General features: G+C 41.7%; 1 protein-coding gene across 6 annotated transcripts in view; it reads left to right on the top strand.

Annotated features, from left to right (window-relative positions):
- Positions 1 to 27,549, top strand: part of SYCP1 (synaptonemal complex protein 1) — a 108,704-nt gene that overhangs the window by 4,807 nt on the left and 76,348 nt on the right. For all 6 annotated transcript variants that reach the window (XM_075910539.1, XM_075910536.1, XM_075910538.1 and 3 more), the window contains exons 4-12: positions 3,970 to 4,134; positions 5,038 to 5,105; positions 5,310 to 5,383; positions 7,467 to 7,525; positions 12,132 to 12,201; positions 23,577 to 23,650; positions 25,002 to 25,110; positions 26,548 to 26,642; positions 26,798 to 26,982. In XM_075910539.1, the coding sequence (XP_075766654.1) occupies positions 3,970 to 4,134; positions 5,038 to 5,105; positions 5,310 to 5,383; positions 7,467 to 7,525; positions 12,132 to 12,201; positions 23,577 to 23,650; positions 25,002 to 25,110; positions 26,548 to 26,642; positions 26,798 to 26,982 (899 nt within the window). The remainder of the gene's footprint in view (positions 1 to 3,969; positions 4,135 to 5,037; positions 5,106 to 5,309; positions 5,384 to 7,466; positions 7,526 to 12,131; positions 12,202 to 23,576; positions 23,651 to 25,001; positions 25,111 to 26,547; positions 26,643 to 26,797; positions 26,983 to 27,549) is intronic.

Genomic DNA, 27,549 nt, shown 5'->3' with positions numbered 1-27,549 from the left:
GTCTCACCAATGCCTTGTATAATGGCACTAACACCTCCTTATCCCTACTGGAAATACCTCGCCTAATACATCCCAAGACCGTATTAGCCTTTTTCACGACCATGTCACAATGGCGACTCATAGTCATCCTATAATCAACCAGGACTCCGAGGTCCTTCTCCTCCTCCGTTACTTCCAACTGATGTGTCCCCAGCTTATAACTAAAATTCTTGTTGTTAATCCCTAAATGCATAACCTTACACTTCTCACTATTAAATTTCATCCTATTGCTATTACTCCAATTTACAAGATCATCCAGATCTTCCTGTATGATATCCCGATCCTTTTCTGAATTGGCAATAGCTCCCAACTTTGTGTCATCCGCAAATTTTATCAGGACACTTCCACTTTTGGTGCCAAGGTCAGCGATAAAAAGATTAAATAATATTGGCCCCAAAACTGATCCCTGAGGAACTCCACTAGTAACCTTCCTCCAACCTGACAGTTCACCTTTCAATATGACCCGCTGTAGTCTCCCCTTTAACCAGTTGCTTATCCACCTCTCAACTTTCATATTAATCCCTATCTTTTCCAATTTAACCAATAATTCCCCATGTGGTACTGTATCAAATGCCTTACTAAAGTCACGGTAGATTAGATCTACTGCATTTCCTTTCTCTAAAAAATCTGTTACTTTCTCAAAGAAGGAGATCAGGTTGGTTTGGCACGGTCTACCTTTTGTAAAACCATGTTGTAATTTGTCCCAATTGCCATTAGCCTCAATGTCTCTAACTACTTTCTCCTTCAAAATTTTTTCCAAGATCTTACATACTACAGATGTCAAACTAACAGGCCTATAGTTACCCGGGTTGCTTTTTTTCCCTTTCTTAAAAATAGGAACTATATTAGCAATTCTCCAGTCAAATGGTACAACCCCTGAGTTTAGAGATTTATTAAAATTTTTTGCTAATGGACTTGCAATTTCATGTGCCAGTTCCTTTAATATTCTTGGATGAAGATTATCTGGGCCCCCTGATTTACTCCCATTAAGCTGTTCAAGTTTGGCTTTTACCTCAGATATGGTAATATCTACGTCCATATCCTTAGTCCCTTTTGTTATGTTACCATTATCCCTAAGCTCTTCATTAGCCTCATTAAAGACTGAAGCAAAGTATTTGTTTAGATATTGGGCCATTCCTAGATTATCCTTAACCTCCACTCCATCCTTAGTAATTAGCGGTCCTACTTCTTCTTTTGTTTTTTTCCTGTTTATATGTCTATAAAACCTTTTACTATTGGTTTTAATTCCCTTTGCAAGGTCCAAATCTACCTGACTTTTAGCCTTTCTCACTGTGTCCCTACATGCTCTAACCTCAATAAGGTAGCTTTCTTTACTGATCCCTCCCATTTTCCACTCCTTATATGCTTTCTGCTTTTTCTTAATCACCTCCCTGACATTCTTGCTCATCCAGCTTGGTCTAACACACCTACCTATACATTTTTTCCCTTTTCTTGGGATACAGGCTTCTGACAGCTACTGCAACTTTAACTTAAAATAATTCCAGACCTCTTCCACCTCAAGATCCATAATTTCTTTAGTCCAATCAACTTCCCTAACTAATTTCCTTAATTTATTAAAGTTAGCCCTTTTGAAATCAAAAACCCTAGTCTTAGATTTATTTTTGTTTATCCTTCCATTTAATTTGAACTGAATTAGCTCATGATCACTCGAGCCAAGGTTGTCCCCTACAACCATTTAATCTATGAGGTCCTTGCTACTCACAAAAACCAAATCTAAAGTAGTATCCCCCCTTGTTGGTTCAGCAACTACTTGATGAAGGAATTCATCAGCTATCACATCTAGGAAAATCTGAGCTTTATTATTATTACTAGAACTTGTTCTCCAGTCTATATCTGGAAAGTTGAATCTCCCATGATTACGCAGTTTCCATGAGTATTTTCACCCAGTGTAATCATCCATGACTGCCAGGATTTGCCTTCATCTATGTTGGAGGATCTAAGAACAATTTTCCGTTATTGTTATTGATTTCTAATTATGCCCTTTTTCTGTTTCTTATTCTGTGAAACAGTTGGTACACCGTGTTCTTAGTGGCTGCTATAAGCATTCAGAATAATGCATCAACGGTGCTGCAAAATTCCAGTTTAAATTTCAGCCCCTAAAGATTCAGCAGCTTGCTCTGCAATTTGTTACAGATGTCAGTGATTCTATTACCCCTCCTTTACTTACACTACATCAATGACATCTTTATTATTTGGACCCATGGTCAAGAAACACTGGCCACATTCCACTGGGATTTTAACAACCTACACCCCACCATCATTCTCAGCCTGGACCATTCGACATGAATGATCAATTTCCTGGACACCGCAGTACAAATCACTGATGGCAAAATCAATACCACTCTCTACAGGAAGCCCACTGACTACTACACTTACCTACATGCCTCTAGCTTCCATCCAAAACGCACCATATGACCCATCATCTATAGTCAATCCCTTAGATACAACTGCATCTGCTCCAATCCCACTGACAGAGACCAAAAACTTCAAGATATCTACCAAGCATTTGTAAAACTCAGTTACCCACCGGGGTAAATAGAGAAACAAATTGAAAGGGCCAGACGAATACCCAGAAGCCATCTAATTCTAGATAGGCCCAAGAAAACCAACAATAGAACACCACTTGTCATCAACTATAGCCCCCAACTTAAACCCCTCCAATGCATTATCAATAACTTACAATCTATACTGGAACAGGATACTACACTCCTAGAGGCTCTGGGGGACAGACCTATACTCTCCTATAGACAACCACCTAACCTCATGAAGATTCTTAATAACAACCACATATTTACTCTAGAGACACCATCACTGGACCTAAGCATGTCAGTTATACGATCAAGGACTCATATTCCTGTATGTCCAGCAATGTGATATATGCCATCATGTGCTGCAATGTCCCTCTGCAATGTATACTGGACAAACTGCTCAGTCACTTTGCCAAAAAATTAATGCACACAAATCAGACATCTCCACACACACAAACCTGTTGAGTCAACATTTTAATCTAACTGGCCATTTCCCTTAAAGACCTGAAAACATGCCTCTTTCTTCAAAGAGACTTTAATGCTACATTACAGAGGCAGACTCCAGAACTTGTATTTATGCTTAAATTAGACAGGTTGTGAATGGGCCTTAATAAAGATGCTAATTACCTTACACATTACAAAGACAGCCTCCCCACCTTTTGATATTTGTAGTAACTCCAGATTAGCCATTTAATGACTTACAATAAGCTATTTCCTCCTTCCTTGTCCTTCACCCCTACCTTCTGTTCTAGCAGCTGATTTGTTAGTATATAATCTGTTTACTTTCTTCATTGTATTCCTTTGTTATATATGGTCATGCCAATTCACTTTCGAATATGATCTGAAGAAGTAGGTCTGCCCCACCAAAGCTCATCACCTAATAAACTATCTTGTTAGTCTTTAAAGTGCTATATATTTTTTTCCTTTTGTTTTACTAAGATCAGACTAAAACGGCTATTCCTCTCTTACTTTTCAACAATTCTTACGATATTTCTAAGAAGCAGATGTGTGTATAAGTTGAACTTCTGTAGTCTGGCAACATCCGTGGTCTGGCATGATTTTAGCTAGCTGGATATCCACTTCACATGAGTGGGTCAAGTTTCCTGCAGTCCCGTAAATTTTGTTCACAACTACCAGTTCTGGCTCTCAATGTTCTGTGCTGTTATTTAGCTCTGATTTACTCCTAAATGTCTTTCAAGAGCCCAGTAAGCAGAGGAAATGTTGGTAATGCTGCTAGACAATATTGACCTCCTGTGGTTCAGAAAATTCTCTGGTTTGGCACCAGTTGGGTCCCAAGGATTCTGGACTACAGAGGTTCAACCTGTAGAATATTTTTAATTAAACAGTATTTCAAATTAATTTGTGAAACCTATTTCAATAGAATGTAGAGACAATGCATGAGCTTTATTCAAAACTCTACAAAGAGGCTGAAAAGATCAAGAGGTGGAAAGCAACTATAGAATCTGAACTGAAGCAGAAGGAGAGAAAATTGCAAGAAAATAAAAAGATTATTGAAGCACAACGTAAAGCCATTCAGGAGTTACAGGCAAGTTTTCTCTATGATACATTAAAATATATGTTTAAGAATAAAAACATTCTGAGAAAATACAAATATAATTCTGATTCTGATAATATTCAATAATGATTACAACTCAAATTATTTTAAGCAATTATTTTGGGGAAAAAATTGGACAGTTTCCTTTTTACAATTAAAACTTCATTATTTAATTTAAAATGTAAAAATGTACCCTCAGTAATGAATATTTTGTCTTGAAAGAAAAAAGTGATTTAATCTATACAAAGAAAAAAAAGAATGTAATTAAAACATGAAAATGAATCTTTTCTGTAACATAAAAAGAGTACAGTGAAACTTGATACTTTTATTCCCCCTTCATACAAACTATATCACAAAACATGGTTCAAAGTTAAATATTGCAGTGACCGGCTATGTCTAGACTACACGGTTTTTTTCTAAACAACTTCACCTGCGTCTAGACTGCCACCGCGTTCTTTCGAAATTAAATCGAAAGAATGCGGTGGTTTTTTTGACAGCAGTAAACCTCATTTTACAAGGAAGAAAGCCCTTTTACAAAAGAGCTCTTTTGAAAAAAGGCATTCTTGACCGCAAACAGGGCTTTTTCGAAAGAGAGCATCCGGATTGCCTGCGTGCTCTCTTTTGAAAAAGAGGATCACTTTTTTGAAAAAGTTGTGGCTGTCTAGACTCTCTCTTTCGAAAGAAGCTTTTTCAAAAATTTTTCGAAAAAGCTTCTTTTGAAAGAAGTGTGTAGACTAGACATACCCACAGTGAAATAATAGTACAGAGAGAGGCAATAGGAGGCATAGTTAACTGTGCAGAAAAAATATATTACTAGGTGAGATTTGAAATGAAATGGAGATAGATAATTGTATTTTGAATAACATTTTTTATTTGCATCTCTTATAAAACTAGTTTGAAAATGAAAAACTAAGTTTGAAATTGGAAGATGAGATATGTGAAAATAAAGATCTTCTACAAGAGTGAGTAATATGAATAAAATGTTTTAGAAAAATTAGTTTTCATAGTGAACAACTCTCATTTTTTAGTTATAATTTTAAATAACTGCTCTTCAGGAAAGACATGTGACTGCAAAGTTTCTTAAGGCAAATACTTGTCACTTTTATATCTTTAAAATACTGTGAACTCCTGTAATATTATATTAAAAAAGCTTTTTCTTCTTTCAGAAATACTGCAACAAGACATTTGTGTAACCTGCTCAAGGAAACCTGTGCTCGATATACGGAGAAGTCCAACAAATGTAAATATTATTTAGATATTGTTTTACATTTGTAAATGCACAGTGTTCCATGGTAGAATAAACTTTTTCTGCTGGCATGGATTCTAGTCTAGTTTGAGTAACTTGTGCATGGCTCATCTCGTTAAGATAAAGTTTTCTATAGAAAATAAGCAATAAACCTAATAGCTATTAGTTTTGTGGTCTTAATTTCATTGACTGGAGCAGCTCTCTTCCTAAGCAGTGTGGAACCAAATAAGCACATCATCCAGGTGTTCTCTGTCTTACATTGGATACCCATTTAGGCCCTGATTTGGGAAGATATTTAAGCAGATGTGTAAATGTAATAGTCTCATTAAATATAATTTAAGTACTTTACTTAAGCACATGCATAATTTTCTTTCCTGATTTGAGACTTTAATCTTGAATTTGATCTGGATTAATCTTCAGAACCCACAGTGGTGCTGGACCTGTGCTACCAGTGAGTTGCTCAGTTTCTTTGGCCTCAACCCTGCACAAACGTACACATTTAAATTTAATATTGTGAGTAGCCACATTGTTGACCATTACCTTTCGTGAGAATTGTGGTCTGAGGAGCAACGACATTGTCAGCTTCAGGGGTGAAAGTCTTAAGTGCAAGATGTAGAAGATTTGTAACAGTTGTTTCCTGGCTTTGAAACCTTTTTCAAAGGCATTGACATCATCCCTCTTTAGTCCATACAAAACGAAGCTGCCAATATAATTTTCTTTTCCTGTTGCACTATTTCACAGATCCCTTTGGATCTCTCTTCTGATCCTGATTTCCACTGTATCAAATTCAAATGTTTTGTTTTCATCTTGGAGGCCTTTCATAGCTTCATCTTAGTTATTTGTTTTTGTCATTCATCAGCTCCATATTCCTTTGTCTCTATCTATGATGTTTGCCTTGATAGTCCATTTGGCTGCTTTTTCCACGTGATATCACACTTTCTCTGTGCTCTCTTACATGTGGAACACCTTTACAGAATTTATCTTTAAAATCAGTGCCCCCTCAAATTGCTCAAGACCCATTTTTGCCATAATGGCTATTGGAAATTGGCCAGCTAATGAATCTTTTATATACGTTTAAAAAATTTGAGTGATTCAGAAACATGCAGTTGTATGTGGCCCTAGCATGTGTAATTCTGGGACCATATCACTTGACCTCCTTATTCTTCAAGTGATCTCAATGAAACAATGGAACTATCGACTCATCTTTAGTCCCGCTGTTGCTGCTTATTGATGTATCAGAATTTGTTATAATAATAAAAATAATACGGTTATACAATTTGATCCTAGATTTACATCTAGCCTGCTTTTCTGTCTGGAAGAAGTGGGATTCAGAATGAAAAGATGTAACTTGATCTGGAATGATATTTAAATAGAGAATATATATATTTTTTTCTGCCTTGCATAATAATTTTCCAACAATATTTTTGCAGACATTTTGGTAAAATGACAAGAAAAAGCTATATCCGCATATCTATATAAATGTACTGTGTGATGAAATGCTTAGGTAACTCTTGTTGCCCATGTTGTATATTTTTATTGCTTATGGTATACATTAGGGATGTAGTAATGCAAAGCTTATCCGTTAATGTTATAGACTACATGCGTTTTCCACCTACCCCCCTCTACTTTTTTTTTTTTTTTTTTTTTTTTTTAAAGCAGGCTGGCCAGCAGCCCAGCTCAGTCCTGGTTTGCACCAGATCTGGGACCTACCTGTGCTGCGGCTCTGCATTTAAAGTGTATTAGGAGCCAGGCAGGTAGGTAGCCTGGCTCAGTTCCAGCTCGTGCTGTGTCCGGGAGCTCAGCCCACCTCCCCCCCCCCCCCCGAGACAGGGGCTGCTGCTTACCCCTCTGTATCAGAGGCAGCGGCATGGGGCAACAGGCGGCCAGTCTGTGAGGGGAGACGGTTTTTAAACTGGCTCCACTAGCGGACCAACTCCCACCTGGTACCCTGTGCTGCTGCCTCTGATTGGTAACCAATACAAATTCTTGGAGTTAATTGACTATTAACTGATATTTAATATCCCTAGTACACAATTTTAAAAGTAAAATTTTGTTCAATGTATTTTTACATTGGCAGATGAACATGAAAGAGAAGAAACCAGACATCTATATGTGACACTTAATAATAATATTGAGGTAAGTGACTAATTGTAAACTATTTCAAAACAACTCTGAATTTCAACAGCTGAATTGAGTTGATATGAATGCTGAGATTCTTAAATACAAAACACATTTGTCATTCATCTACAGGAGGTTCAGTGCCGCTGCTAGGAACTGGGATGTAGATGGTCTGGACTAATGGAAGGGACTGAGATGGGTAGTTGGGGGTCCGGTCAGAGTCTGAAGCCAAAAATCAATCTAGGGGTCAGAGACAGGATTGATAGGGATGATGGTCTGAACAAGACATAGTGGCAGGAATGAGGCAAGAATCAGGCACAGAGCAGGAACAAGGCAGGAACTGAGGAACTTGGGTAGGAGCAAGATAGGGGTCAGGTCGGGCACAGGACAAGAGCAGAGTGGAACTAGGAACAAAACTGGATGCAGATTGCAAAAGAAAGATAATAATGGGGTCTATTGCAGCAGCACGAAAGAGTCTGCTTAGTTGGTCAGACGGCCCTGCCTGGGGTCCTTCCTGGTGAAAGTAATGGGTATGAGCAAGTCAGATGGCTCCAGGCCTTGGGTATTCCAATAGGAATTCCTGTGAATCTTAGAAAGTTAGGACTAGTGAGATGCTTGCTTTTATCTGTTTTCATTGGTGACAACAATGGATTGTATCAGACCCGGGCTCCTTGCTCCCCCAAACCTTGTAGGTCTGTTGAAAGTGAGGATGCAACCCCCTGAATCTTTACAGCCCCTGCCTTTATATTTGGAATATCCCTATTTTTGCCAAGCAAAGTATTTTTAAAAGGATGTGATCTATAGTTCTATAGCTCCTAAACTAGACTTTTAGGCTCCAGTACTTTTGATTTTTCTCTGTGGCTCTGCAGCAAATCTGAACAAGTTCAGGCTCCTTTTAGAAATGCTAACTGCTTCAGGGAGTAACGTAACCAGTATTTGCAGTGACAGAGGATAGCCGTTTAAGAACAAGCCAGTATTAGTCAGTTTAAATACAGCATTTGAGAGTCCTTAGGTCAGCATGGAAAATAGTCTATATTAGCAGAAAAAAGCTGCACAATTTCATGGCGTTCTTGAATCTATCTTAGTCTCTCTCTCCCAGGCCCTGCCTTTCTCTCCAGGCAGCGACAAAACTTAAACTGTTGTATTTGTACCCTTATAGATGCAACCTAACTTGTCTCCCAGTCAGATAAAAGTTAATTTTCAGTCATTGAGTCTCCTGTCATCCCTCAAGGATGACATCTACTTATGTCTCACTTCTCTGTGCCAGGGAGAAATTAATCTCTTTGTACCTAGTGGGTAGCAATACAAAGTAAAACTGAATACATGGATTATTCATAAAACTAAAACAAGTTCCCATGGTGTCCCATTATTCACTGCCATTGTCACATGGACAGCTACTGGAAATGAGGGCCCAAATCTTGATGATCTATCTATATATCTGTCTGTCCGTCCATCTGAGTCTGTTCAAGAATTCCTCCTTAATGGTAAGAGCTAGGATCACCCAATTTGGTATGCAACTTCCTCTTTTCCTAACTTAAAGCAAGGTCAGGGTTTGGTTGTGCCAGGAAATGGGAAGTGCCTGGAATGGGAGTGTTTTCCATAATGTGTCAGGGCTTTTCCCCACTCTGGCACTCTGAGTGCAGAAGATGGGGGCCCCGCAAAGAACTCAAAAGAAAAAAAAAAACAAAACCTTTGCCTCTGCAGGCACTGGTACTAAAACCTTCTCCTCCAGAATCACAATATACACATTTTGGGGGATCGTTGCCACCATAAAGTGATTTTGATCCTAAAAACCAGGGATGAACAATTGAACCCACTCCCAGGAGTACCCCAAGCTCTTTTGCCTCAAAAGAGCTTGAAAAGAGGAAAACAAGCTGCAGTCCCTAGTAGTTGACCTGTCAGTCTGAGGCATGCATAACCATATAGACAGACACTCTCCAGTACACAAGAATCAAATCACCTTAAAGTGATTTTTTTTAAAATTACAAAACAAAAGATAAACTTGATTAAAGCATACTTGGCTGCTAGATGTTACAGAGCACCTAAGGAAAACAAATTAAAATACTGAGAAAAGTCTCTGGGCACAGTGCTAGATGGTAAATGGGGAGAGGAGGCGTAAATTCACATAGAGCAGTTCAAACCAAACCACAAACTAAAGAAAAATTACCCTGAATGTGACTAGATTGACTTTTCCACTTCCTTACTTCCAATTTTCACTTTGTTCAGTCCACTCCCATGCCCCAAATTCCTTGGAGACATGGTAGTCCTGTCTGAGTTTAAATCATTCTATGTCTCTCAACTCCTTGTTTTTTCTCTCTCATACAAAGAAAGCAGGCAAGGAATCTATATGGCCAATTCAAATTTCATCCCTTTATCTTGACTGGTTCTCCTGGCCAACAGCTTTTCTAGCTATCTGAGTTTAATCCCTTCATCTCTGGGTGCTGATCTGTACTCCTGCTGTCCATTACAACATGGAAAGAGAGGGAAGGGGCAGAGAGGAGCAACACTATATTGCAGAGTGACCATTGGGGACAGTGATTGTGAGGGACAGCTATATTGCAGAGTAACCACTAGAGGTAGTCGCACCACCAAGAGAATGGCTGGCTGGGACTGGGGCTTGCCATCTTGTTGGCTACCTGACTGGGTAAGTGGCCCCTCTGGTCCAAATACCCTCCTATCCTTGGCTACAGCACCAAAGTGTGTGTGTGTGTGTGGGGGGGGGGGGGTGATGAGGGAGAGTCCTTTTACACCTGGAGTGGGAGTGGGGAGAGGGAGAAGCCAGAGGGTGGAATGTGCAGTCTCTGCTGCCCTGGCCATCCCTAGGGAGAAGCCAACCGGATGGGTGACACCAAAGGCAATTGCCATCCCCTCCTCTGAACTCTCCTTCCCCTGAGTTCCTCTTTCTCCCAAACCCCTGCTCTGACTACTGCATCTTCTCTGCCCTGGCTCTCTCTTCAACATTCCAGCCTGACTCTTGCACCCTCCCATGTCCTTGGCCTCCTGCCCTAAGCCCCCCCAAGGTCCTTCCTGACTCCTGCATCCCCCACACTGCCAGCCGTGTGCCCTGAAGGTGCTGGGTAAGTCTTCTAGTAAAAACATAATTGTAAGACGGCTACTCAACTTTGGAAGCCCCGGGGGCCACAGTGATACTCACAGCACATGCTGAGAGCCGCAACTTCGGTGTGGGTGCATGTACATGCAAATATATATGCGAATAGCTTCTTTCACACTGACGGGCATGAATGCAAAGATTAAGGCAAGACTACACAACACACAGGCCCCATGTAAGTCAGTTCTGCTGAATCATAGAATCATAGAACTGGAAGAGACCTCAGAAGGTCATCAAGTCCAGCCCCATGCAATATTTACCCAATTTCCACTCATACGACAACACTTTTAATGAGCAACGACAGTCCAGGAATTTAACTACTAAAATGCATAGCAACAGAAGACCATTATATTGACTCACCAGCGTGTTCCCAATGGAGACCATATTCAAAGGATCTCACTTGCTGATTGTGTGTTGAACCCTATGTAAACCCAAACTGCACCGCAGGCTGCAAACAAACAGGCAGCGTGCCATGTGTTAAGTAGCCCGGTTGTAAGAAATCTGTTGGGTTGGTGGTGGTTTTTTAACGTGAAGAGCTGTATTTGAAAATGAACATACTTACAAACATAAGGTGCAATACAATTGTATCATGAAAATTGAAAATATACGCCAGTTTTAAGTACAGAAATCATACTAAGTAGAACAAAAATTTATTCTTAAGACTAGTTTACACTACTGTGCTATGCACTCTCCCATCAGCATAATTACTCCACGTGAACCAATGGCGGAGGCTATGTTGGTGGGAGAGAGTCTCCCCACAACATAGCATGATATAGCTGCCATTTTAATTTGATGTAACTTGCATTGCTTAGAGGGGTAGCTTTTTCACAACCCTGGGCAACTAATTTGTATAGACCTAAGTGGTAGCATAGACAAAGCCTTAATATATTTTGTGGAGGAACATGAATAGGTGGAGAAAAGATTAGGGATAAGAGGAAGATCTTACGATTTTTACACCATTTTTGTCTGGACTTTTGGCATTTTAAACAAAGTAATTGTAAGGCCCTTGGTAGAGTCTTGCAAAGTTCATTTGCCATTCCCCCCTGCCTTTTTTCTTTTTTTCTGAAGTTCATTGGGGAGATAGTGAGAATTTGAATATTTGTCAGTGAGAATGGAGAGGCATTTTTATCTTGGCGTATAACATTTGATATTAAAATAGTTAAGTTAAATGTTACTCTTTTTAACTTATGACTTTTAGTTATTACTTGTGCTCTATTAGCACTTAGGCACTCCATATTGTGCACCAGGGATACATTTTGTTAAGCACTGTACAAATATGTACCAAAAATTTGGTCCCTGCTCTAAAGTATGGAATTATTTTAAAAATTGGAAATTGAAGTAACTGATTTAAATTAATAGCTGTCTGTTTATAACTGTAACTCTCTTTTAACAAAGTACTTTTTAATTTAGAAACATTGGCTTAGAATAATGCATATTTTTAAATGGTGTATACATTACTTTTTCATTATAAGTTATTAACTATGAACATTTGTTGATATTTTTTAATTTTTTTAGAGAATGATATTGGCCTTTGAGGAACTTCGTGTGCAAGCAGAGAACTCCAGATTGGAAATGTGTTTTAAATGTGAGAATTCTGCTTTTACAATATGCATAATGTATTCTCTAGATCCTTGGAGATCTCATAACATACACCTTTGTCAGGAATGATAGGATTTATTAGAACCAATGAATTATAGGCACATTGTTCAGCATGTTTATAGGACATGCTTATGTAGTAATAAGGGGAGCAGATGCTCTTATTACAGCATAACTTGGTCCCACGACATGGCGGCAATTCCTGGAAAAGGTCAACGGGGTTCTAAAAATGGGCACAGAAGAGAAACTCCTCCATTCTTTAAAAACAAGGAGCAGTCTTGTGGCCCTTAGACTAACATTCATAGGTCATAAGCTTTTATGTGCAAAAACCTACTTTGTCAGATGCATACAGTGGCACTTAGTCAGACACACTCTCTCTCTCTCTCTCTCTTTCTGTCTCTGGTTCTTCTTTGAGTGATGTCCCCGTGGGTGCTCCACTGTAGGTGTCGGGCTCATCCCGGCACCGCAGATCGGAGATTTTTCATAGCGGTGTTCGGCTGGACTGTGCACATGTGGTCAGTGCCTTGCGGTGTTCGAGCTCTTTTGCACATGCGCGCAGTCTGGCTCCTGCCAATTCCTTCCAGTTGCCCCCAACTGGGGATAGAGTAAACTATCTCTCCTCAACTGATTCCAGTCACAGTATTAATCCTTTGTGAATTAGTTCCAAACTTCGTTAGTTAGAAACACCATATTACGGGTTGGTTTTTTAAAGTTTTTTTTTCCTTCTGTATATAGTTAGTTAGATTAGGTATGCAACATCCTGTTGCTCTCACCCTTCAGGCTGAAAGGGGATGGGGGAAAAGAGAGAAAAAGAAAAGACTATGACTCATCATGCCTGGTTCACCAAATTTTAAAAAGTGCGACATGTTATGAAGCCATGTCTGCCTCAGACGGCCATTTGTGTTGTATCCGGTGTCTAGGCGAGGCTCACGTCCCACAGAAATACCCTCACTGTTCCACATTAATGGCAAGGGCATGTTGGGATAGAGAAATGCACCTCAGAATGATTCTGTTTGATAAGGCGCTCCAGCCATTGGACACGGAGTCCATGGCTGCTTCAGAACCGTCTGTTCCCCAAAAATGGAGAGCTTTTTCACCAGCCTCCGCTCTGCCCAAAAGAACCAAGGTGTCACCAACGTGCTCCCTGCCATCCCTTTCTTGGAGCATGGTGAGCATTGGGGACAAGCCAAGCACATCCGGCACCGCCTCTTCTCATTCCAAGACGGTTCCAGCCTCCAAAACAATGAAAGTGCCTTCTATGGTGCAGGCATCACGGCACCGGACAGAACTGAGAGATCTCGGCACCGGCGGCTTCGGTCGCTAGGACGGCACCGACCCCTCCATCGGCACCGACAGCCCCAGCACTGTGTGAGACACCACTGGCACTGGAAAGATCCGAACGGGTCCCGATCCACAAGAAGGCCTCATGTAAGACGGATAGACCATGGAGCCCTACCCCATGCTCTATTTCGCCAACTTTTTCTCCGGAACAGTCACCACCCCTTGCGGCTCCGGTATCTCAGGTATTGCATAGGTGACCACTCAAGCAGAATGGCTCACCTCGTTTCCCCACACTGCAGGGTACCATCTGAATCTACCGCAGAACCCATACGGTGCTCTTATTACTATTCTAGACTCATTTCAGTCTACCCACTAGCATCTACTAGAGCAGTGGTTCCCAAACTTTTCAGCATCATGCCCCCTTTTTGATTTTTGAGAAACCCTCACACTTCCCCACCTCTTCTTTACCATCATCCAACCCCCCCTTTTAACAAAAAATTCAATTAGTAATTTAAAATTAAAAATAAGAACAGTTTTTCTTGTCACAAAAATTTAATAAAAATGTAATTTAACATAAGAAATAGCAGAAATAAATTTAATTTGAAGAAAATGCAGCAGCATCCTTCACAAGGTGGAGAATCCTAGGTTTGAAATGAGGGATTTGGGTGGGGGAAGGGGTGAAAGGTGCAAACTCTGGGAGGGAATTTGGGTGTAGGAGGAGGTGGAGAAGGGGCTGCTGGCTCAGGGAGGGGGCTCTAGGTTCGAGAGTGTTGGTCAGATGGAGGGTTGGGGTGCTGAGCAAACCACAGGTTTGTGGACATGAGGGTGCAGAAGAGGCTCAGGGCAGGGGGGTTAGGAGTATGATGGGCACAGGACACAGATTTGCAGTGTGTTGATTGTTCAGTAGTGTTGTGGCCGAAGACTGGGGATGAGAGGTGCTCAGGACAGGGGGTTCTAGTGTATGATAGTCTCAGGGTGTGTGTGTGGGGGGGGGGGGGGGGATGCAGGAGTGTTATGATGCTGCAGCCAGATGGGGGGTTGGCCCCAATTGGGGCTTGTTGGCCAGGCTTCATTTTTAAATAAAATATGTCCAATACAAATGTTTCAGCATTGTCTTTCTTTATGGGAGGGGTGGGGAACCTGTTTTGGGTCAGGGAAAAATCAGTCAGGGACCACACACGTGAGATGCAAAAAAAAAAAATCCTTCCACCCCTCATTGATGTGGCCCTAACTGAAACACCTCCCCTCCCATGGTACCCCCGCCCCATGGGGAGAGGGTTCACGGCCTCAGGCCAGATAAACTCTTCTGGGGTACCAGGGTAAGTGGAATTTGTGGATCCTCTCTACACTTGGAGGTGGAGCTAAAAATTGAGGGTTCTAGTGTGCAGTACAGGGGATCCAGTGTGCCAGTGAGTGGGATAGTGATGGGGTGCAAAATCTGGGTGGAAAATAGGGTACAGGTATAAGCTGGGGGTAGGTGTTTGGCCAGGAGGGAGGGGGCAGGAGTAGAGTGCTGATGGGTGTCTGGTTAGGAGGCAGGGGCAGAATGCTGGTGGTATCTGGGTAGGAGGTAAGAGCAGGGTGCAAGTGGGGCCATGGGCAAGTGGGGGAACGATGGGGGGGGGACTGGGTCACCTTGCACCCCCCCCTTGAAATTTCTTCACGCCCTCCAGTTTGGGAACCAATGTTCTAGAGCAGCTTAGAAACATTCATTCTCCAGTATCTCCACATACTGCCTACTGGGAAGATTATAGGCACTCGCATTCTTCCAGACGGTCATCCCCAGGTAGACCACACTATCACTACGACCATTACCATCGTGGATCTCATCACTACTCTTTCCACTGATGTCACCGATCGCCTTCTCTAGAGGATGGTCCCTGTGTGGTTGAATGTCACCTAGATAACCACCAGTCTCGGCCTTGCCTCAATGCCACCCCCCTCCGCAGCCATCATCCCCTCAGCTACATCATTCTGAGCCTGAGGAGGGACAAGTCTCAGATAGGGAGGAGCAACCACCTGACAGCTCCTCCACAGATCAGTCTTCCTTTTCCCCCATTGAGGCTGTTATTCCCGGAGATGTCTCCTCTGGATGATCTTAAACAGTTTCAAGACCTGTTTAAGAGGATGGCAGCAAGTCAGGAGATCCAATTGGCAGAAGAACAAGGAAAACAGTACTGGCTCCTTAAGAACCTCCAAACCTGCTCACCATTCCAAGATAGTGATTCCCCTGGATGAGGTTATTGTAGAGGCAGCGGAGGAAATTTGGCAGACCTTGGCTACTGCACCACCAATGGATAAATGGGGGGGATACGAAATACTTTGTTCTGTCTAAGGGCATGGAATTCTTGTTTACCCATCTGCAACCCAATTCGGTGGTTGTCGATGCAGCACATCATAGATCCAAAACGCCCCAATATAAGAATGCTACTGCGGACAAAGATAGGAAGCGCCTCGATTTATTTGGATGAAAAGTATATGCCTCTGCTATATTACTACTTCGGGTAGCTAATTACTCAGTGCTTTTATTGAACCACAATTTCAATAATTATACTAAATTGACAACCCTCATGGATCACCTTCCAGAATCCAAGAGGCCAATACTGAAGTCAATCGTCGAGGAAGGCTATGTATCTGCTAGGACAGGCCTCCAGATAGCAATGGATGTTGCAGACACAGCTGCTCAATCAACAGCCACAGCAATCGTAATGAGAAGGATATCCTGGCTCCAAACTGTGGGAGTACCTAGGGACCTACAGAATACAGTTGAAGATTTACCTTTCAACAAACACAAACTATTTGCTGAAAAGACAGATGAGGTCCTCCCCTCGAGTAAGAATTCACATACTACATTACGTACTTTGGGTATGTACACTCCCCCGTACAGATGGAAATGCTGCTTCCTATACCGGAGACAGTACGACTACACACATAACAGACAGCAGCAACAATGCGTGCGCCTTTGATCACCTGCATTCTCACCAGCGACCGCAACAACTTTGAAACCAGAATAACCGCATGCAGAACCAGCCGGCTGCGAAACGGATTTGATTCTTTAGTCGAGGGCATTACACTTCTTTCAGTTGACAAACAGCAGCATCACAACTCACCAACATTCCATTTCCGCCTGAGGCCATTTTACTACCGATCGTCTGCGATTATGACTGACCGCTGGGTTCTGGAAATAGTCGCATTGAGATATCCCATGCCCTTCCTATCTCTCCCACCACCTTCCCCGTCCCTCTTCATGGACCCCTCTCATGAGCTCTTGCTACGGGAAGAAGTCAATCATCTTTCCATAGGAGCAGTGGAGAAGGTGCCGGACGAGTTCAAAGGGAAGGGATTTTACTCTTGCTATTTCCTCATGTGCAAAAAGACAGGTGGGTGGAGACCCATTCTAGATCTGCGGAAGCTCAATTGTTACCTCCGCAAGCAGCGTTTCAGAACCGTCGCTCTTGCATCAGTAATCCCTGCATTAGACAATGGAGACTGGTTTGCTGCCCTCAACCTCCAAGATACCTATTTCCACATTACCATCCATCCTGCCCATAGAACACTCCTTTATTTCATGGTAGGCACAGAGCATTTTCAGTACTTACTTGCCTAAGACTTATGGACCCTATGGCAGTGACTACATGCATAATCCAACATGTGCACCTGCACTTTCACAGCCTGCAGCACTGGACAGCATCTGTCTATGCTCCTGCAAAGCACCACATTCACAGAATGGTGACTCCTCCAACCGACATTCGCAAATCCCTCAAATTGTGGACAGATTCGCAGAACCTCCTGTCCGGAGTACCCTTTCACCAACCACAGCCTTCACTCCACATCACCACAGATGCCTCCCTCATAGGTTGGGGAGCTCACATGGATGGTATGCTGGTCCAGAGCTGATGGTCACCAGATGAAGCATCCCTTCATATAAACTTTCTGGAACTCAGGGCTTTCTTCAGTGCTTGCAAATACGTCTGCGACTACATTCACAACGCCACGGTCAGAATTCTCACAGACAGCATCGCCACGATGTATTATATCATTGTCAGGGTGGTGCATGATCCCAATCCCTATGTGCAGAAGCCATTTGCCTGTGGAATTGGTGCATTCGGAACGACATCACTAGTAGCATCGTACTTACCTGGTGTCAGCAACATTACTGCAGACTCCTTGAGCAGACACTTTGCACCAGATCACAAGTGGGAGCTTTGCGACGATGTCCTTCACCATGTCTTCCAACGCTGGGAGTTTCCCCTCATATATCTTTTTGCTATCTACTGCAACAAGAAATGTTGTCACTATTGCTCCATAGCAGACATAGGTCCTGGATCCCTAGGCCATGCCTTTCTTCTCATCTGGAGGGGACCGCTCCTTTATGTGTTTTCCCCCCTGCATGCTAATACCCAGATTCCCAGAGAAGACTAAGGTGAATGTGGCCAACCTGATATTAGTGGCGCCCACCTGGACTCTTCAGTATTGGTTCCCCTTCCTTCAACAAATATCTCCGTACCCTCCATACCCTCTCCCCAACCTGACAGACCTCACCCAGAAACAAGGAGCCTTACTACACCCCCAGCCTCATACCCTGAAGCTGACAACCTGGCTCCTAATTGATTCAATGTATCCGAGGACCTTTGCTCGATGCATGTCAAAGAGATCCTAATGCACACTAGAAGGCAAAGTACTCTAACTACTTACCTTTCCAAATGGCGAAGATTCGCATCCTGGTGCTCAGGATACCACACAGAACCGAATACATCCCTTCTGCACCCAACCTTAGACTATATATTTTACCTGAAGCAGACCGGATTGGCATTAGCTTCCCTGAAAGTGCATCTTGTAGCAATCTCTGCCTTTAGGCATTCGATAGATGGCACCTCAGTGTTTGCCCACCCTACTGCCAAGAGATTCCTAAACGGACTCACTAACCTTAATTCTCCTTGAAGGCCTGTTCCTCCACCATGGAATTTAGATCTGGTGCTTGAAACTTTAACTAGACCACCATTTGAGCTTCTGCCCACCACTTCACTTCAAATCTTGACTCTAAAAATGGTCTTCCTCATTGCTATAACATCTGCCTGCAGAGTCAGCGAGATGGCAGCTCTGATGGCAGTACCACCATACCTAGTCTTTAATAAAGATGGGGTAGTCCTAAGACCCCACCCAGCCTTTATTCCCAAGGTCTGCTCCAAGTTCACATCAATGAACCAGTCATCCTACCCTCCTTTTATCCTAAACTGCATGCATCTTCCCAGGAGACAACTCTTCACTCCCTTGACGTTAGTAGGGTGCTTGCCTTTTATATAGAAAGAACTAAGCCATTCTGTAAAACAGACCGTCTAATACTCTTGCTTGTGGACTGATCTAAGGGCGAAGCCATCTCATCTCATCTCAGTGAGTCGCAAAACTCATCACTTCTTTCATCATTACCTGTTACTCTGTAATGTCACACACTACTTCCTGCTCAACCAAAGGCTCACTCCACAAGAGCAGTAGCAGCCTCAGTTGCTTTTCTCAGGGATGTGTCCCTTAGGGACATTTGCCGTGCAGCCATGTGGTCATCCCATGATACCTTTGTGAGACATCACACAATCCAACACCAACTGGCTGCAGACACTTCGCTGGCATCAGCACTACTATCATCAACATTTAAATTGTGACTCTAAGACCCTCCTTCCGGTCTTTCTGGGTACTGCTACACAGTCACCTACAGTGGAGCACCCACAGGAACATCACTCAAAGAAGAAAAGGAAGTTACTCACCTTGGTGCAGTAACAACTGTTCTTTGAGATGTGTGTCCCCGTGGGTGCTCCACTATCCGCCCTGCTCCCTGCTTTGGAGTTTCTCATTGTTTTTCAGCTCTCGGGGTGGATTCAAGGAACTGGCGGGAGCTGGACTATGCACATGTGCAAAAGAGCGCGAATGCTGCAAGGCACCGACCATGCATGTGCGGTCTAGCCGAACACTGCTATGAAAAATCTCCGATCTGCAGCAATGGGACGAACCCAACACCTACAGTGGAACACTCACGAGAGGGATACATCTCAAAGAACAGTCGTTACTGCACTAAGGTGAGTAACTTCTTTTCACCTTATAGTGTTAACTCCCTTCTTATAACATACTAGTATATTTATGCCTGTCTGTATATAGTTTCCACTGCATGCATCTGATGAAATAGGTTTTTGCCCTTAAGCTTACGACTTACACATTTTTTTAGTCTCTAAGGACCACAGAACTGCTCGTAGGTTTTTACACTTACAGACTTAGATGGGACTTTTTATCCATTCTTTGTACTCATTTGGCTTAATATTATTCCTATTCAAGTCAATAGCAAAACTCCAATTGATTAAGTTCAGTGGTTTTCAAACTTTTTTTTTCTTATGTCCCAGTTGAAGAAAATTGATGCCCATGACCCAACATAATTTGACTAGAGTGTGGGCTCTGGGATGGAGCTGAGGATGAGAGCTTTGGAGTGTAAGGGGGGGAGGGGTCCCTGGCTTTCGAGGCATCAGGCCTGGGGCAGGACAGGCTTACTTTGAATGGCTCCTAGTCGGTGGTACAACAGTGGTGGTAAGGCAGGCTTCCTGGCACCACAGATCATGTTGCACCCCAAAAGCAGGTTCCCAGCCAGTGAGAGTGTGGAGCTAGTGCTTGGGGCAGTGCGTGGAGTCCTGAACACACTCTTCTTCTCTCGTCTAGGAGCCAGGCCTGCTGCCAGACACTTCTGTACCAGGACAGGCAGGTAGTGTGCTTTAGCACTTCCACTTATCCCCTGATACCACTGTAGCAACAAGACCCAGTGCCTGACTTTCTATGACCCAGTACAAAGTTGTGACCCGTAGTTTGAAAACCACTTTTTTAGTGGGAGTAGATTTGGAACCTTTATATGTGTAATACTCTAAAAGCTTGAAAAATAACATTTATTCACTAGAGAGAGAGAGTGCATGAGATAATATCTTTTATTCTGTTGATGAGAGAGAGAAGCTTTCAAACCACACAGAAATCCTCTTTAGGTCTGTACTTGTGGGCTGCATCTAGACTGGAAAGAACTTGACACTGGCTGCTTAAATTTGCGCAAGCACACTGACGATCTAATGTAAGAGTATTTGCGCAAGAACACTGACAATATGATGCTCCTGCTTGGGAAAAAGCCCTCTTGCGCAAATGTTTTTGTGCAAGAGGACCAGTATAGACAGGTAAAAACTGTTTTGCGCAAAAAAGCCCAGATGGCAAAAAAGGCGATCGGGGCTTTCTTGCACAAAACCGCGTCTAGATTGGCACGGACGCTTTTCCGCAAAAAGTGCTTTTGCGCAAAAGCATCCGTGCCAATCTAGACGCTCTTTTCTGCAAATGCTTTTAAAGGAAAAACTTTTCCGTTAAAAGCATTTGCGGAAAATCATGCCAGTCTAGATGCAGCCGTGGAGTCTGAGTTAAATAACACCAGTGATGGATTGTTTAGCTTAAGAAGTTAGAACACATATCAAGGGACCATGGAAGATAAAATGGTCTGTTAATACCCTCCCCCCAATCATTGAGGGATAGGGGCTAAGTAAGTTACAGATGGTTGTATTAGGCCATAAATCTGATGTCTCTGTTCAGTCCATGAATTTTGGTATCTGGCAACTAGAGATGTTAAAATGTGTTTATTTAGGTAAATGTATAACTGCTGAAAACTTCTCAGGTAGCTCCCTGGGAGTTGGTATGTAGGGAGCCGGCTTTTAAACCAGTTCCCTGGGTAGATAGGCTCCTGCGTAACTATCCTCCCCCCCCACACTGCTGCTTCTGTATCAGAAGCAGTAGTTGGGGAGCAGCCAGGCAGCTCCCAGCTTAAAAGCTGGCTTCCCACGTGTACCAGCTCCTGCCTGCCTCCCCATGCTGCTGCCTCTGAGGCAGCAGGTGGGAGATTGCACATAACCATGAAAGTTGACAGATAACAAATCTTGTGGATAAGGGAGAAGCAGTGGATGTGGTATACCTAGACTTTAGTAAGGTGTTTGATATGGTCTTGCATGATATTCTTATCAATAAACTAGGCAAATACAACTTAGGCTACTATAAGGTGGGTGCATAACTGGGTGGATAACCGTATTCAGAGAGTAGTTATTAATGGTTCACAATCCTGCTGGAAAGGCATAACAAGTGGGGTTCTGCAGGGGTCTGTTTTGGGACTGGCTCTGTTCAATATCTTCATCAACGATTTAGATATTGGCATAGAAAGTACGCTTATTAAGTTTGCAGATGAAACCAAGCTGGGAGGGGTTGTGACTGCTTTGGAGGATAGGGTCATAATTGAAATGATCTGGACAAATTGGAGAAATGGTCTGAGGTAAACAGGATGAAGTTTAACAAAAACAAATGCAAAGTGCTCCACATAGGAAGGAACAATCAGTTTCACACATACAGAATGGGAAGCGACTGTCTAGGAAGGAGTACGGCAGAAAGGGATCTAGGAGTTACAGTGAACCACAAGCTGAATATGAGTCAGCAGTGTGATGCTGTTGCAAAAAAAGCAAACATGATTCTGGGATGCATTAACAGGTGTGTTGTGAGCAAGACATGAGAAGTCATTCTTCCGCTCTACTCTGTGCTGGATAGGCCTCAGTTGGAGTATTGTGTCCATTCTGGGTACCACATTTCAAGGATATGGAAAAATTGGAGAGGGTCCAGAGAAGAGCAACAAGAATGATTAAAGGTCTAGAGAACATGACCTATGAAGAAAGGCTGAAAGAATTGGGTTTGTTTAGTTTAGAAAAGAGAAGACTGAGAGGGGACATGATAGCAGTTTTCAGGTATCTAAAAGGGTGTCATAAGAAGGAGGGAGAAAACGTGTTCATCTTGGCCTCTGAGGATAGAACAAGAAGCAATGGGCTTAAAGTGCAGCATGGGAGGTTTAGGTTTGACATTAGGAAAAAGTTCCTAACTGTCAGGATAGTCAACCACTGGAATAAATTGCCCAGGGAGGTTGTGGAATCTCCATCTCTGGAGATATTTAAGAGTAGGTTAGATAAATGTCTATCAGGGATGGTCGATAGTATTTGGTCCTGCCATGAGGACAGGGAACGGGACTCGATGACCTCTTGAGGTCCCTTCCAGTCCTAGTATTCTATGATTCTATGAGCCCAGGCTCATCTGTTAACCATATGCACTTTCATATCCCTACTAGCAACATTGTGAATTTAAGCTCTGAGGTTTGTCTTTTGAAGGTGTTATGCAGGTTTCTGTTGAGGATGAGGACTGATAGGTTAGATACAAACTGATTGCTTTGTGAACAGCTTTCACCTAGAAGTTCTAGCCAAACATTTGTCAGGAATAGTCTAGAACAGATAATACTTAATCCTGCTATGAATGAAGGGGGCTGGACTAGATGACTTTTCAAGGTCCTTTCCTGTTCTGTGATATGGTATTTTATCATTTTTCTGAGAATCCATTTGAGAGCATAATGATTGTCTCTCTTCACCCACATAGTTGTTGTTGGGACATTTAGCTCTCTTCAGGTTAGGAAAATGCACTATGTAGTTCTAAAAATCGTCTTTCTCTCACCAACAGCAGTTAGGCCAACAAAAGATAATATCGTGGGACCAACATGGCTACAGCAACACTGCATTCATTTATTTTCCTGTTAGATGTATCCTTGTTTTACTTCAATTTTAGGGGGTTTGTATTAGCACCTGTTATCATAAATATCATATGAACACTGTTATTCTTATGGAGCCCAGACCAAAATGGCACTGCTTATTTTTTGTAATTGCCTTCCTGGTATGTGATGGAGGAGAACTGGTTTATGCCAGCAATAATTTGGCTCATTATTTACTTATTTATACTATTAAGTGCCTAGTCTTGCATTATTTCTATATGTGGTAATCTCATTGCTTCCCATCTTACATAATATTGGAATAAGTGTGAAGAAATATTGCAAAAAATCTTCTCTATGACTAGTTCATTGCTTCAAATATAACCTTGGCAGTAAATCTATTTTTTAAAAAAAGCTATATGAATATACATACATTTTAAAATGACAGTTGCATTTAATTTTTTGGAATGTATTTAGTTTAAGTATTAAGAATTTACATTATTTTATTTCTGAAGTAAAAGAAGCAGCAGAAAAAGTAGAACAGCTTGAAAAGGAATACAAAATGGAAATAAGTGTCAAGGAAAAGCAGGTTTGTTTAATGTAATCTCAAATTTATATATTTTTATTTGGAAGTACAATTCTCATTATGTGGAGCAAAAATGTCGACTAATTTTGACTGATTTCTGTTGTTTCTGACTAATTTAGTTGTAGTGCAGAAAAACCAAAATAGTTCTTTAGAAGGTGCTTTGTTGTCTGTAAAAGATTTTGTACTTTTTGAAGGATGAAAAATTATCAGTGATATTTAAATTGTGTTCTTATTGCTTTGCATTATTTGAATTAAAATGTTAATGGGAGTTATATGCCATTATTATTTGTCCCAACAAATACAAATAAGTTCTGACAGTCCTCATATTTGAGTAATGTTCATTTCACATGTTCTGGTGAAGAAGAGATGGGGAAGGACAATGATGCTGATGCTGGGAAAAAGGATCAAGAAACAAATTAGACGAGAGCTTGATTAGAGCAGGAGTCACCAACTTATCGATCGCGATTGACTGGTTGATCCTAGAGCTTCAGCCAGTTGATCGTGCTCTCCGGACCATTGAAGTCCAGGACTGCAGCAAACTTGTCTCTGTGTTCCTGTTGGGGTGAAGGGGACAGCAACTTTCTGCAAGCTGTCTGTTCCCATAACTCCCATAATGAGAGCTGTTAAGACAGTGCTGGGGGGCAGAGCACAGAGACAAGCTGTTCCCCTTCTCCAAGGAGCACAGAGACAAACTTGGACCTTGCAGTCAGCCTCTCCGAACCCTGATGCACTGCCAGTCAGGAGCTGTTTGTGCTGAGTGTCTGCATTTTGTGCCCCCTCCTGCACCCTTGACCCAGCCCTGACCGCCCTCTGAGCCAAGACCCACACCTATACCCCAAAAGTGTGCTTCAATCTAGAGTCCCCTTCCAGAGTCAGCGCCTCCTTTTCACCTCATCCTACACCTCAACAGTGCCTCAGCCTGGAGCCCCCTCCCAGAGCCTCTTGCGGTAAGCCCACTCACAGAGCTTGCACCCCTCACTCCTTTCTTTTCGCAAAGAAGTAGAGGCCATGTTCAAAGGATCCCACCTGCGGGTCATGTGTTGAATCCCACACAAACCCAAACTTCACCATGGGCCACAAACAAATAGGCCGCAGGCCGCATGTGGCCCATGGGCCACGTGTAGAGTAGCCCTGATCTACACCTCCATTGTGTTGGAACTCACACTCTAGTTTTGGCAGCTCTCCTGCCTCCAGATTGCTGTTCCTTCTATTTTGGACATTTAGTTAATGCCTCCCTATTTTTTCTTGAGCAGTATTCATTTTTCAACAATTATTCAATGGAAAATAATATAAAGTTAGTAGACTTTTCTAGATCTTGTTATTTATGTATTGTAATAGCTCTTTACTTCATTAGCTATCAATTCTGACTGTGCAAAGTGGTGAAAAAGATAATAAAATAAGAGACACCAAGCTTCAGTTGCAGGAATCACGGGATAAGATTATTGATTTAGAAGAAGCAACAAGTAAGAATTTTAATTGCTATATTCCAAATAGCATTATTTGTAATAGGGAGAGAGAAAAGCTAGACTGCTCGTGGTGGTGGTGTTGTATTGCTGGGTACTGGTGGAATTTTGGGACTTATAGATCACTTTCTTCTTTTTGAAGCAGAAATTGGCTGATGTGGAATTGGGTATTTAGTTATGTGATTTGTTTACAAAATATGCACAAGTGCTATTTCCTTGAATGCAGTTGGTAACACATCAGATAAGCAGCTATCTTTTTGTAGAAACTTCCAGTAAAGTATCCTATTCCAGTCCTAAGCAACAGTTTTCTTGCCCCCCGACTCACCTTTTGGGGATCTCATTACAAAAGAACCCAGCTGCTTTTAAATGTATCCTGTGTCATTTTCCCCCCACGGGTGCCATTTGGGGGTGGGGAGCAGGTTCCACCTGCATATACTGGAATGCTGCTTGCTCTTCTTCCCCTTCTTTGATCATGGAGCAAGGAGAGAGTACACAGCTTGCATCACAAACTCTTCTGCCCTCATCCCCACCAGCTGGGAGTGAGAGGAATATATTATTGTAAGGGAAGGAGAAGAGCAAGCATCGTCCCAGTAGGCAGTGTTGTAGCCTCTCTGCCCTCCTGAAATAGCGCCTGTATCCCCTCCCCTGGCCTCGTCACTTTATACTTGTGAAATCCTTAGTTGAACAATACTCACTGACACTATGTGGTCTGGAAAATTGAGCCTTGGCATTGTTCGTCTGCTTCTCAGTGCTAAGGAATCTCAAAGCTGTAACTACCTGACTGGTGCTTTAATTCACAGTCTCTTTAACCAGGGTCTGGTGCTTATAGATCAGTGACACTCTAATGGACAAACCATTAACCATAATGATATGTTCAAACTTTAATCTCTAGGACCAGGTCTACAATTGTTTATTATTATTGAGAGCCCCAGGTTATGGATGAGTACCTTGTGCTATGGTGCTGTACAAATAGAAGAAAAGATAATACCTGCCCCTAAAAGTTCATCATCTAAATAGAAAACAAGAGACAGCAAATGGATATAGACAGACTAATGAGAAAACAAGAAGATTGAGACACCAATAAAATCATATAATTTCTGGACCACTTGTAAAAATGTGGGGAGGCTTGTAAGGTGTTGGGTTTTTTTTAAAAGTGTTTTTGTACCAGACTGTGCCTAGCTAGGATAGATACATTTAATTAAATGTTATAAATAAAATATATATTAAGTACTCAATGTATTTTATATTTATATAATGAAAAGTTGTATGTATGCAGTGCTGTCTCATGTCTCTCTTCTAAATAGTTGAGAGAGATCCATTATTTAACTGGAGTATATTGTACAAATTATTATAGAGTAGTACAGTCAAATATCATGTTTAGTGCATGACAGTTTTGAAATATTAGTGTATATCTCATCTGTAATAATTGTCATTTAGAACAACAAAAAGAATTGTTAAAAGAATCACAGAACAAACAGAAACATTTGATGGGAGAACTGGAAGAAGCTAAAGTTTTGTTGCAAAAAACAGAGGTATGACTGGCTCTATTTTTTTAAACAAATCAAAATACAGTATAAGGTAAATGAATAGTGTGTGCAAGCAATTATCAGTGCTTTTCCATCTAAACCCTGAATTGTAGTTGCTTGCTACAACATATTTACAATAAATTTTATTTATTTCTATTTAGACTGCTCAGAAGAGTTTAGAAACTGAATTACGGACTGCAATGAAAACCTTAATTGAAGTCACTGGAGAAAAAGAAGCACAAATGGAGGAACTTACAGAAACCAGGGCTTTGCATGCATCAGTTGTTGAAGAATTTGAAACTGCCAATTCTAATTTGAAAGAGTTGCTGAAAGAAGAACAAAATAGGTTAAAGTTTTTACTTTTAGAGTGAAAGGATGTTCTTGTGATTTAAGGCACTTGAGTCCTCAGCTCTTCAGTAGAGCTTCCTGTGTGTGACCTCGAGTAAAGAAGTTAATCTCTGTGCCTCAGTTTTTTACTTGTAAAATATCACCTGTAATCTCTCAGATCATGTTTCTTGTCTGAATTGGTAGCTTTTTAGGACTGGTACTTTCTCTTACTGTGTGTATGTTGTGTTTAGCACAATGTGGCTGTATTCTCAGTTGGGACCTGTAGGCAATACCATAATATAAGCATTTTATAATAATGTAGTGATCTGAACATTCAGTAAGCATACAATAGTATTATAATTTAGTGCTACTTACTGTTCTTTCATTTCATTTATCATAGTTAAAACTTTTTTTGCATGAAGTAATTGGTAATCAAAATTCATCTCAGTAAAACTAGAATTCGACCTGTAAAGTGAGTATTGTATTGAATTCTTGTAAATAGAGTTTTTTTAAGAGCCTGACTGCATTGCACTATAATGTCATAACACTAGTAGAAGTTTTGAGAAGTTCAGGCAACATGAGGCTA

The sequence above is a fragment of the Pelodiscus sinensis genome, chromosome 27, assembly GCF_049634645.1.
Source record: "Pelodiscus sinensis isolate JC-2024 chromosome 27, ASM4963464v1, whole genome shotgun sequence".
NCBI lineage: Eukaryota > Metazoa > Chordata > Testudines > Trionychidae > Pelodiscus > Pelodiscus sinensis.
The sequence above is the reverse complement of the archived record's forward strand: the minus strand, read 5'-3'. Positions and strand labels throughout refer to the sequence as shown.